At 40.7% G+C, this 12,390-nt stretch overlaps 1 protein-coding gene across 1 annotated transcript in view; it reads right to left on the bottom strand.

Annotated features, from left to right (window-relative positions):
- Window positions 1–5,486: 5,486 nt before the first annotated feature.
- Window positions 5,487–12,390, bottom strand: part of LOC117346282 (vomeronasal type-2 receptor 26-like) — a 28,510-nt gene continuing 21,606 nt past the window's right edge. Inside the window, exon 5 of the mRNA XM_033915683.1 lies at window positions 5,487–6,373. Coding sequence (XP_033771574.1) covers window positions 5,487–6,373 — 887 coding nt within the window. The remainder of the gene's footprint in view (window positions 6,374–12,390) is intronic.

The raw sequence follows: 12,390 nt of genomic DNA on the forward strand, positions 1-12,390 counted from the left end.
TCTTTTGTAGTGGCAGGCTTTTATAGTCGGATAGGAGAACAGATGTATTCTTCGTGTGGGCCTAAGATAACTTGCCAGATTGAAGTGGGTAACCAGGTGAGTGGGGGCTAGGCCAAATATTGATTTGTAACACAGACAGGAGAACTTAAACAGGATTCACGCCTCTAGGGACAGCCAAGGAGTTTTTGATAGTAGGGACTTATGTGTTCCCATTTCTTCAGCCTAAAGATCAGCCGAACTGCCGAGTTTTGAATTTAAGTGATTAGTTTCTAGCCCTTACATTCCCTTCAAGGGACGAGGACCGTTTAGCCAATTCTTTATTTATATAGTCCTGTAATATACCAGGATGATGAGCTGGGCAGAAATCCAGGAATGTCCCCAAAATCTTCATCCTGGAACTGGGTAATTTTGACATCTCTGTTTTGTTGTCTGCTGATCTGAGTATTAGGAAAACCTCTGTTTGCAAAGGACAAAGGGAAACCTTTCGACAAAGGGGAAAACATTTCTGAAAAGCAACAGGAATGTAAGTTAAGGCTTCCCTACAATACCCACTTATGCTATAAAATACAGTGTTATGATCCATTAATACTAGGGTTACTAGACGTCCAAATTTCACTGGACATGTCCTCCTTTTGAAAATCCTCCTCAAATTGCGTCAGGCATGTGTGGACTTCCTCCCTGCCTGACAAGAGCAGACAGCGGGGGTGGGATTAGGGCATTACAGGGCAGGAATGGAGAGATGGGGGAGGGACTGGGGGCAGGTCTAGGGGACCAGATTTTCTGATTGGAAAATATGGCAGCCCTAATTAATACAGATCAGCTACTGGGCTTTGCTTTCTGCAGCCACTGGATGAAAGGCTAATTCAGGGGTTTTCAAAGTCCCTCCTCGAGGGCCGCAATCCAGTCTAGCAGTTGACAACTGACAGAGTGACTTCCCAAGGAGCCAGATTTAAGGTACAGTTCACAAACTAGACAACACCATACAAAATTATGTGCAATCACCTACATACACAACACACAAGCAAACAGTGCATGCTGGGTGACCTCTAAATATTGTTGAATCAAGCTGAAATTTGACACATGAGTAAGACATACCAAGTGGACAAAAATAAGCCTTGTGAAGACAAGGTTGATTTATTTTGCATACTACTGTGGTATTTTTGTGGATTTTGGTGGGTTCACACTTTCTACCACAAGTGTAATAGTTAGGGTGGTACCTGGGCCTGGACCTCCTTCTCTGAAGTCTACAACACTGCTCACCAGACTACTACAGAGACCTGTTTGCGGCTTAACAAGGACTAGGGTTACCATATGGTTTCAAAAAGAGAAGTGTATGTGTGAAAAAAAATACATGTTTATATATATTTAATATAAAAGGGAAAAGACTTCTAGGGCTCAACAAACAAGATTTGGAAATTTCCTGCCTTGTTTTTTATATTTCAGACCTATCATCAGAGGAGTGTGTGGCGCAGTGGTTGGAGCTACAGCCTCAGCACCCTGGGGTTGTGGGTTCAAACCCCGCGCTGCTCCTTGTGACCCTGGGCAAGTCACTCAGTCCTCCATAGCCCCAGGTACGTTAGCTAGATTGTGAGCCCACCGGGACAGAGAGGGAAAATGCTTGAGTATCTGATTGTAAAACCGCTTAGATAACCTTGATAGGCGGTATATAAAATCCTAATAAACTTGAAACTTAAACTTGAATCATTAGTCAGAAAAAAACCCTTATACATTTCATCTATTCAAAATCAATTCAATTCAATCTTTTTAAGTTTAAAGATAATTCAATGTTGATATTTCACTTAACTTAATCCAAATTGTATTAGTTGTACTGAATTGTGAAATTTGATCCAGGCAATGAAGAACGGTCTAGGTATATTTTGGGAGGGATTAGGGTAGGTCAAGAAATATACATGAATTTCATATTTCAGAAAGGGAATGACTACCTGTTACTGAAGGAGTTAGCGGAGGTCACCCTACTAATTCCTTAGTGGTTTCTGTCCTCCCTGATTTTCCTACTGACAAGGGATATCAGACTCAGTGACAACATGGTGCAATAAAAGTACAATAACCCCTTCATGCTACAACAAAAGAAGAGTAGAACAGGTAGAAGCTTGTTTACTCTTTCCAGAAATACAAGGATCAGGGAGCACACAATGAAGCTACTAAGTAGTAAATTTGAAATAAATCAAACACAATATTTCTTCAGTCAAAGTGTAATTAAACTCCAGAATTCATTGCCAGAGGTAGTTAAGCAGTTAGCTTAGCACGGTTTAAAAAAGATTTGGATCATTTCCTAAAATTATTAAGATGGACTGTTGGGTTGTTGTTTTTTTCTAGAAAAAGCAGCATAAAATCTATTTTCTCTTTTGGGATCTTCCCATGTATTTGTGACCCAGATTGGCCACTGATGGAAACATGATACTGGGTTTGAGGGATGCTCAGTCTGTCTGAAGATTGCAGCACTTTTGTTCTTACATATGTTAATAAACGTATGTACCTTTTTGTGTGTGTAAATTTAAATAATAATGCTGTCCATGTGTACATATATAAATTTATTCAAATAAAAAGTATCACCAACAACTTTATTAATGACCATTATATTTAATTATATTTTATATTGAAATTGTGTTTAATATCTAATTTAGGGCCCCTTTTATTTTATTTTTTTTATAATTTTATAAATATACATTCATACAGTAGGCATATAAGAAAGAGAGATTTAACATATTAAATAAAAAGAAAAAATCTAACCAAGTACCATTATTAATATTAATCATCTCTCAACTAAAGTCCACATTATAGGAGAAGCAATTCACATTGGTAGGGTCTTATTTATACAGAAATTTAAGAAACCATAATTAATGCAGTGTTACTTCTTCCAATAAATGAAAATTGGACCTTATTCCACTGTGGAAGCCCTGGAAAGAGTTACTCCTTTAGCCTCAAGAAAAAATCGTAACTGCGGGGGATCAAAAAAGATATATGAATGTTGATCAAAAAAGATCAAACATTTACAGGGATATCTAAGTTGAAACTTAGCCCCCAGAGATAGTACAAATTGTCTCATTTCCAGGAACTCTTTCTTTCGGGAATGAGATAATTTAGATACATCCGGAAATATGGAAATCTTAGAGTCCATAAAGGTCACCTCTTCAAGCCTGAAAAACAGCCTAAGAAGTGCCTCTTTATTTTGCTGAAAAACAAATGTTACCAAGAGTGTAGAGTATGATGTGACTTCATCCTCTGAGGTTTCCAGGATTTTTGTGACAATTAGTTGAAGCCTCAGTTTTAGAAGCCTTCTTTAAAACTGGAAGGTAATAAGCTTTATGTAGAGGAGGAAAACCAATCTCAGGGTATTTGAATGAATCTTTCAAGAATTTATAAAATAAATCTTTAGGCGTCATTGCTAATGTCTTAGGAAAATTAAATATTCTCAAGTTCAGCATTTGTGTAGTTTTCTAAGTTCTCTATTTTCCTTACTAGTAGCAATTTATCCTTCATTAAAGTAGTCTGTATTGATTGAATGCCTTGGACCCGTTGGTCCAAGGAATCTACCTTTTCCCCCTGTGACTTTATTTCCTCCTGCATAGAACCAATTCTCACAGTTTGTGCATTTACCAAAGGAAGAGTTCCTGCACATAGTTTGTATAAAGGAGTCCAAAGCAGTCCAAATGGATTCCAAAGTGAACTGGCCAGTGGGGGGAGACCGATAGAACTTGTCCTCCGACCTCTGACGTCAACTTTGCCTTCTCCAACGGTAGAATCTCTGCCTGGGAGACTTGGGATACCGGTAAGACCTCCAGCTCTATCCGGGAGGATCCTTCCTGTCCCTTCAGAGCCGCTGTAGTTTCCTTCTCTCGCGGCTGTTGGGGAGGCTCAGATCCTGCGGGACTGAATGAAATATCACTTCCAATAGCTGAGACTTCCCTTTGCCTCGGCATTGCTGGTTCGCCCCAGGGTGAAGAAGTAAAGAAGCTCTGAATCGTCTCCTGCCTTCCCAGGGTAGGTTCAGTCTGCCGGGCTGTAGCAGCCGCTCTTCCCCTTCTTTTAGGCATAATGAATTATGGGAGGAAATACTATTGGGAGGAAATACTTCTAGCAGGAGAACAGATAGTGAGCATCCTCGCTGCATCGCGGCCATCTTGCTTCTCCCCAGGGCCCCTTTTATAAAGCTGTGGCAGATATGCTGCCATAGTAAATGCACTGAAGTCCATTCAATAACTATGGGCTTTGGTGTGTTTACCACAGCACAATCATAAAAACATAAGAATAACCATACAGGGTCAGACTAGTGGTCCATCTATCCCAGTATCCTATTTCTAACAGTTGTCAATTCAGGTCACAAGTAACTGGCAGAAAACCAAATAGTACATAACAAATAAAAATTGCTATACTAAGGATTCATCAAGACCAGTATCCTTTTTACCACAGTGGCCAACCCAGGTCCCAAGTACTAGCTAGATACCAAGTAATAAAACAGATTTTATGCTACTTTTCCTAAGAATAAACAATGAATTTCCCCAAGTCATCTCAATAATGTGCAAACAGAATGCTAGGAATGATTAAGACGGGAATCACGAACAGATCGTAGAAGGATATCATGCCGCTGTACCGGGCCATGGTACGCTCTCACCTGGAGTACTGCGTCCAGCACTGGTCTCCGTACATGAAGAAGGACATAGTAATACTTGAAAGCGTCCAGAGAAGGGCGACTAAAATGGTTAAGGGGCTGGAGGAGTTGTCATAAAGTGAGAGATTAGAGAAACTGGGCCTATTCTCTCTTGAAGAGAGGAGACTGAGAGGGGACATGATAGAAACATTTAAAATATTGAAGGGAATAGACTTAGTAGATAAAGACAGGTTGTTCACCCTCTCCAAGGTAGAGAAAACAAGAGGGCACTCTCTAAAATTAAAAGGGGAAAGATTCCGTACAAACATAAGGAAGTTCTTCATCACCCAAAGAGTGGTGGAAAACTGGAACGCTCCAGGTATTCAAGACAAAGTTAGACAAATTCCTGCTGAACCAGAACATACACAGGTAATGTTAGTCTCAGTTAGGGCACTGGTCTTTGACCTAAAGGCCGCCACGGGAGCGGACTGCTGGGCACGATGGACCACTGGTCTGACCCAGCAGCGGCAATTCTTATGTTCTTATTGACTTCCCTTTAAAGAATTTATCTAAATCTTTTTAAACCCCGCTAAGCTGATTGATATCACCACATTCTCCTTCTATATCCAGGTAACCATCATGGACAACAGCAGCCAAGTATAATGAGATATTATGCCCTGATTCTATAAAATACACTATAAAGGGGACCCTTAGTTATAATGGTAGCCCATTATAATGAAATTTAGGGAGACCTCAACCAGTGATAAAGTTTCTAGGTATAAAAAGGGCATTTACCTATGACATGTCCAATAACTGATGCCTGATAACAATATTAAATTAATCCATTCTTTGCACAAATATTAATAATTTCATTTTTTCATAGATATTTTCTGCAGTTCCGTTCAGGTCTTAGCAGAATAATATAGCATTTAGGGAAAAAGATACAGCCCAAAAGTCCAGCACTGGAGGCCAGGATAGCAAATATTTCCACCGCTACCATGTATTTGCCCTTGGTGCTTAGATATGTTGGTATAAAAGAGATCCAGACATTGTATAACACCAGCATGCTAAAAGTGATGTATTTGGCCTCATTGAACCTGTCAGGTAGATTCCTTGCTAGGAAAGCTACAATGAAGCTGATGCCAGCCAAAATTCCCAGGTAACCCAGTACACAGTAAAATGCAACGATTGAGCCTTCATTACATTCACTCAATATTGTTCCAAATTCTGATCTCATATTAAGATATGGGAATGGAGGAGCAATGAACAACCAGGCAAGACACACAGCAGTTTGAATAAGGGAACAGGAAAGGATTATAGAAACTGATATCCTGGAACCCATCCATTTCTGGAGCTTGCTTCCAGGCTTGGTGGCATGAAAGGCCAGGACTACAGTGATGGTCTTTGCCAATATGGAGGAAAGAGCAATGGAGAACATGATCCCAAAGGCAGTCTGTCGGAGAATACAAGTCAATTTGTCAGGATGGCCAATGAATACCAATGAGCAGAGGAAGCAGAGCATGAGGGAGATGAGGAGAATGTAACTGAGTTCCCGGTTGTTGGCTTTCACTATTGGGGTGTCTTTGTAATGAATGAAGATCGCCAAAATAACAACATTAATGAGAAATAAGAAAAGACAGATGAAAGTCAACGTTAACCCCAAAGGTTCTTCGTAAGATAAGAATGTTATCACTTTTGGGATGCAGGCATCTCTCTTCTGATTAGGCCATTGGTCCTCTGGGCATTTTGTACAGGTGTCCATATCTGAGAATGAAAAATATTCTCCTATTATCTCATAAAATAGCATCAGTTATATGACAGCAAATGAACACTTTTCATTATAATAAGGAATGTTTCAAAATGATAGTCCATAGAAACATTAAACATATAACAGAAAATAAGCATACTGCAAAATAAATCTTATACTGTATGTCTCTATGAAGTACTTGAAACATATTGAAGAAAAGCACCCCAATGCACAAATGAAAAAGCTAAGACCAGAAAATTATTGCTGCTAGGGGATTCTATCATTAGAGGCATTAACATTGGAGCCCATTTTATTTATTTATTTGAAGGATTTATGTTCCATGCTATCAGTAGGTTTCTAGGTAGTTTAAAGTACTGCATGCATAATTTAAGATGAGATACATTCTAATTTTAAGTGGGGTGAGATGTATAGAGACACAATCATGTTAGAAACAAGACAAGATGCATTTATATATTTAGCTAAGTAATATCAGGTCTCAGATTTAGGTTCTAGCTCTATAGCATAACCCATCATTTCTACTTAGTGATTTTCCATCACCAATTAGTAGGTGGGATAGGCATCTTTAAACAGAACAGATACCACCATGATTTGAATGACTTAAGGTTAGTTATCAACTGAATTTGTTCTGGGAGCAGGTTCTACCACTGGGGCCCCCTATACTAAAAGGAAAAATTAGGTTCTTAGCTGATCATTTTCTTTCTTTTAGTCCCTCCAAACCAGCACAGAAATGGATGGGCTTACGCTCTTCTGCCAGCAGGTGGAGACTGAGACAATAACTTTTGGCTACACTAGAAGTGGGCTGTGCAGTCCCTATTACACTCAGTCTTTATGAATAGCCAAGCAGAAATCAACAAGGCTGAACAAGCACGAACAACTTCACACTCACATAGAGAAGACAATGGAATAGTCCAAAATCAGACCAGGTAACACTGTTGGATACTGATTAGAACAAGAACCTTTCAGAGCGACCCACAGTTTGCCAGCTATACCAGCCAAACCAAATGCCGCTGATCTTTAAACTCCCCCAATAATTAAACACAACCAAAAACACACAGAAAACCCCGTACTCTTTGAGTAAACACTGATCAAAATTACAGGGTGGTATCTGTTCTGGTCTGGAGGGATTAAAAGAAAGAAAATTAGCAGATTCTTTTTCACAGAGAGGGTGGTAGATGCCTGGAAGTGGTGGAGAGGAAAATGGTGGTAGAAGTCAAAAAAGTATGGGATAAACTTAGAAGATCTCTAATTAGAAAACAAATAATGTAAATTAATGAGCTTAGGCCAGTACTGGACAGACTTACATGGTCTGTGTCCCATATGTGTTGAGTTGGTGTAGGATTGGGCTAGGGAGGGCTTGGATCGGAACTCCACTAACTTGGAATATGAGGATGTTACTAGCCAGACTTTATGGTAGATATTCTGCAAACAGGATGGTTGGATAGGCTGGAGTGAGCTTGGCATTTGGAACCTAGGACAATACCAAGTGGACTTTATAGTCTATGACCCAGAAATATCAAAGAAGAGACAAGTTAATTATCTGAATATCCCTTCTTCCTTAAATAAGCCCTTTCAAGAGCCAAACCACAAGACAAAAGGAACCTGAATTGAGCATTGGAATGGGACCGAGTCAGAAGATCGGATGAAAGGGCTGCAGGAGAGGATACACCACTAGCAGATGAACCTGATCCACATACAATGGGTGCCTGGGCCAATCTGGAGTCACCAGAATCATGCAGCCCATATACCGGGCAATCTGAAGAATTCTGCCCACTAGAGGCCACAGAGGAAAGACATACAGCAGGTCATCCAATGGCCAAGCCTGTACCAGAACATCCAACCCCTCGGCTTGGCAATCCTTGCACTGACTGAAGAACCTCAGTGCTTTGGCGTTGACACTCATGGTCTTGAGGTCCATGATCGACTGATCCCAAGCCTGAACAATGCACTCGAAGACTTCCAGCCCAAGACACCACTTGCCAGGATCCAGCGCATGACGACTTAGAAAATCTACCTGGACATTGTCCACACCAGCAATGTGGAAAGCTGAGATATCCTGAAGATGAGCCTCTGCCCATTCCATGAGCTGAGAGGTATCCAGATCCACCAGATGACTCTTGGTGCCCCCCTGATGATTGACATAGGCCACCACTGTGACATTGTCTGAGAGAACTCGAACTGACTTGCCCTCCGGAAAGGACTAGAATTCTACCAATGCTAGTCGAATGGCTCTAGTCTCCAGAACATTGAATGATCCGGACACCTCCACTAGTGTCCAGCTACTACTACTACTATTAAATAACTGCTTTAAGCCAAGTGACTGAGACATTGAGCTTCCCAACCATGGAGACTGGTGTTCGTGAGAAGCACTTTCCACTGAGGCTGATCGAGACTCACTCCCTGAACCAGATTGGAAGACTGGAGGCTCCAGGGTAGGCTGCGCAAAACTAATCCCCTGAGTGGGACCGGAGAGTCCAGATTATGAAACTGTGGCAACCACCTCCAAGGAGGCCACCATAGGCTTCAAGACCTGCAGAAAGTCTTGTGCCAGTGGACATCGGCAACCCATCAGAGAATGAATCTGCATCTGAAATTTGCACACCCTGGTCTCTGGAAGGAAAACTCTCCCCAAGCTGGTGTCGAAAAGCATGCTGAGATACTCCAAGTGCTGAGATAGAGCCCATCGACTCTTGGCTAGGTTGAACACCCAGTCTAGGGACTGGAGAAACTCCACAACTCGAGCCATGACCCAGGAACTCTCCTGCAATGACTTCATCCGAATCAACCAATTGTCCAGATAGGGGTGCACCAGAATGCCCTCCTTGTGCAAGACAGGAGGAAAGTCACCTGAGGCTGTGTGCAAAATGGACGTGCTTCCCGCCAAATTGAGGGAAGCGAAGTCACTAAACTGTCACCTGAACTCAAATGCAGCACCGAAGCAAAACTCAACCCTGCTGCTACAGAAACACCGCTAGCAACCCCAGCCACAGCGACATGGGAATCCCCAGCCTCCTCAGCAGTTAACAATCCTGAATCTGTCAGATTGCTGGCAGCCAAAGAAACCCCATCGTGGACAACAGGTGAGGCATTGGCATCACCAGCGCTTCCCATTGATGAGTGGTGCACACGCAAAAGGGAGCTGGATACGCCGACACTTGAAGCCAGGCCCCCCTTGAGGCAGTTGGAACATTTTGTGCACCCATCAGCCACATCCAACGCTTGGCGCCCACATAAACCACACTTGTGCTGCTTCTTTTAAGTGTTCATACTGAACGCGCTAAAAACCTACACACAAGTTTCAAGTTTATTTTGAGTTTGATGAATCGCTTATTTAATTTTGCTAAACAAGGTACAAAATTGATAAAAATATAAACATATATTTAGACATACAATTTAAAATTTAGAATAATGGGTTAAACAAATAGACTTGCAGACCGACTAATACAAAAGGTAAGAGGGAACAGAACTACCATTCAGTATTTTTAAAGTACAGAGGAGAACCATATATGGAGAAAACAATAGGGAGGGAAAAGTGCAATCAAAGAAGGAAACTAAAGTTTAAACATAATTTAAAGATTAAAAGCATCTTTAAAAGAAAACTTTTTAAATTACTTTTAAAACGACTCAAAATCATTTTCCTCTCTTAAATGCTGAGACATGGCGTTCCAAAGCTGCGGTGCCATCACTGAAAACATATCATGTCGTCGTGTTCCAATAACTTTCAAAGAGGGGACTACTATAAGATTTTGATTATTAGAACGGAGAGAACGCGAAATGCTATAAGGGATGGTTCATTAGTAGAAAGGGTTTTGAATACTAAAAGTAAAATTTTGAACGCAATACGATGGTTAAATCTAAGCAAATGAGATTTATTCAGAAAAGGTGTTACATGATCATATTTTATACCATTGTGGATGAGTTTAACGGCAGTATTCTGAATTATCTGAAGGCACTTTTTTTCTTTTGGTGTGATACTTATTAATAAAGAATTACAGTAATTGAGTTTTGCAATGATTAAAGAATGGATTGATATATTTAATGATTTTGGCTCCAGAAACTTGCAAATTAAGTGAATCATTCGCAGCCTAAAGAAGCAGGATTTAATAATACTACTTATGTGATCATGGTAGGAAAGTTTATCGTCGATGATGACTCCAAGTATTTTTAATGAAGTTACAAGATCCAAGTGAATATTATCCAGAGTAAAAGAGGCACTCAAGTTTATTCCTTTCTTCCATGGAAAGAGTAGAGCTTTTGTTTTCTGTATGTTTAAGGCTAGCATGTTGGAATTTAGTCATTGTCTAACCCTCTCAAGCTTTTTATTAATCTCGAGTATCTCTTCTTTATTTTCTGGATTTAAAGGGTTTAAAAGTTGGATATCATTGGCATATGTAAAGGTAGTGAAGCCAATAGACTGACAGAACTAAAAGGGGTGACAAAAAAATGTTGAATAATAATGGAGACAGAATGGATCCTTGAGGAATTCCATAATTAAGAGTGTAGGGTTTGGAAACGATATCATTAAAGATAACTTTAGATGATTGGTTAGAAAGAAAGGATCTGAACCATTCTAATATTTGATCACAGATGCCTATGGACGTAACATAAGAACATAAGAAATGCCTTCACCGGATCAGACCCTAGGTCCATCTAGACCAGTGACCCGCGCACGCGGAGGCCAAGCTAGGTGTTCCCTGATGAATCCCTTGTTTGCCCGTATCCCTCAATGTGATTTGCAAGAAGGTGTGCATCCAACTTGCCCTTGAATCCCTGAATGGTGGTCTCCCTCACAACCTCCTCTGGGAGAGCATTCCAGGCATCCACCACTCGCTGTGTAAAGCAGAACTTCCTGACATTTGTCCTGGATCTGTTGCCCCTCAGTTTCAGTCCATGACCTCTTGCCGTGTCACATTTGACAATGTGAATAACGATGTTTCTTGCTCTATTTTGTCGAATCCTTTTAGTATTTTAAAAGTCTCTATCATATCCCCTCACAGTCTTCTCTTCTCAAGGGTGAACAATCCCAGTTTTCTGAGGCGTTCTTTGTAGCTCAAATTCTCCATACCTTTTACTAGCTTCGTGGCTCGCCTCTGCACCTTCTCCAGCAGGGTTATATCCTTCTTTAGGTAGGGAGACCAGTGTTGGATACAGTACTCCAAATGTGGTCTGACCATTGCTCTGTAAAGCGGCATTATGACGTCCGCCGATCTACTCGTGATTCCCTTCTTTATCATGCCCAACATCCTGTTCGCTTTCTTTGCCACCGCTGCGCATTGAGCCGACGGCTTCAGGGTCCTGTCTATCAGTACTCCCAGGTCCCTTTCTTGTTCGCTCTTGCCCAAAGTTACACCTAACATTTTATATTCATGTTCCTTGTTTTTCCTGCCCAGGTGCATGACTTTGCATTTTCCTATATTGAACTTCATCTGCCACTTTTCCGCCCACTTGTCCAGCTGGTTCAAATCTCTCTGTAGTTCTTCGCTGTCCTTTTGTGACCCAACTGCCCGACCTAGTTTTGTGTCATCTGCAAACTTGATAATATTGCTTGTTGTTTCTTCTTCCAGGTCATTTATGAAGATATTGAATAAGATGGGCCCAAGAACCGAGTCTATCAAGAAGTAAGACATGATCAATGGTGTCAAATGCTGCTGACAGATCTAAGGAAAAGAAAATGACAAAGTTATGATGCTCTAGATGATAAAGTATATTTGTGGTCAAACCAATCAGTTAGTATTCTGTAGAGCGATATTTTTTGAACCCTGTCTGATTTGGATGTAAAGCATTAGTAGATTCAACAAAATCCGATAGGTGGTCAAATACTATTCTTTCTTTTAATTTAGCTATAAATTGAATATTGGCAATGGGGTGATAATTTGAAGCATCTTCAAGGCTAGATTTAAAGTCCTTTATAACTGGAAAGATTACGGCAGTTTTCCAAGACAACAGCAATGATCCAGATTTAGGCTATTTAGGATAAGAGTGTGTATAAAGGGACCGAAGCAGGGAAAAAATTTTT

The sequence above is a fragment of the Geotrypetes seraphini genome, chromosome 12 (genome assembly GCF_902459505.1).
Source record: "Geotrypetes seraphini chromosome 12, aGeoSer1.1, whole genome shotgun sequence".
In the NCBI taxonomy this organism is placed as follows: Eukaryota; Metazoa; Chordata; class Amphibia; order Gymnophiona; family Dermophiidae; genus Geotrypetes; species Geotrypetes seraphini.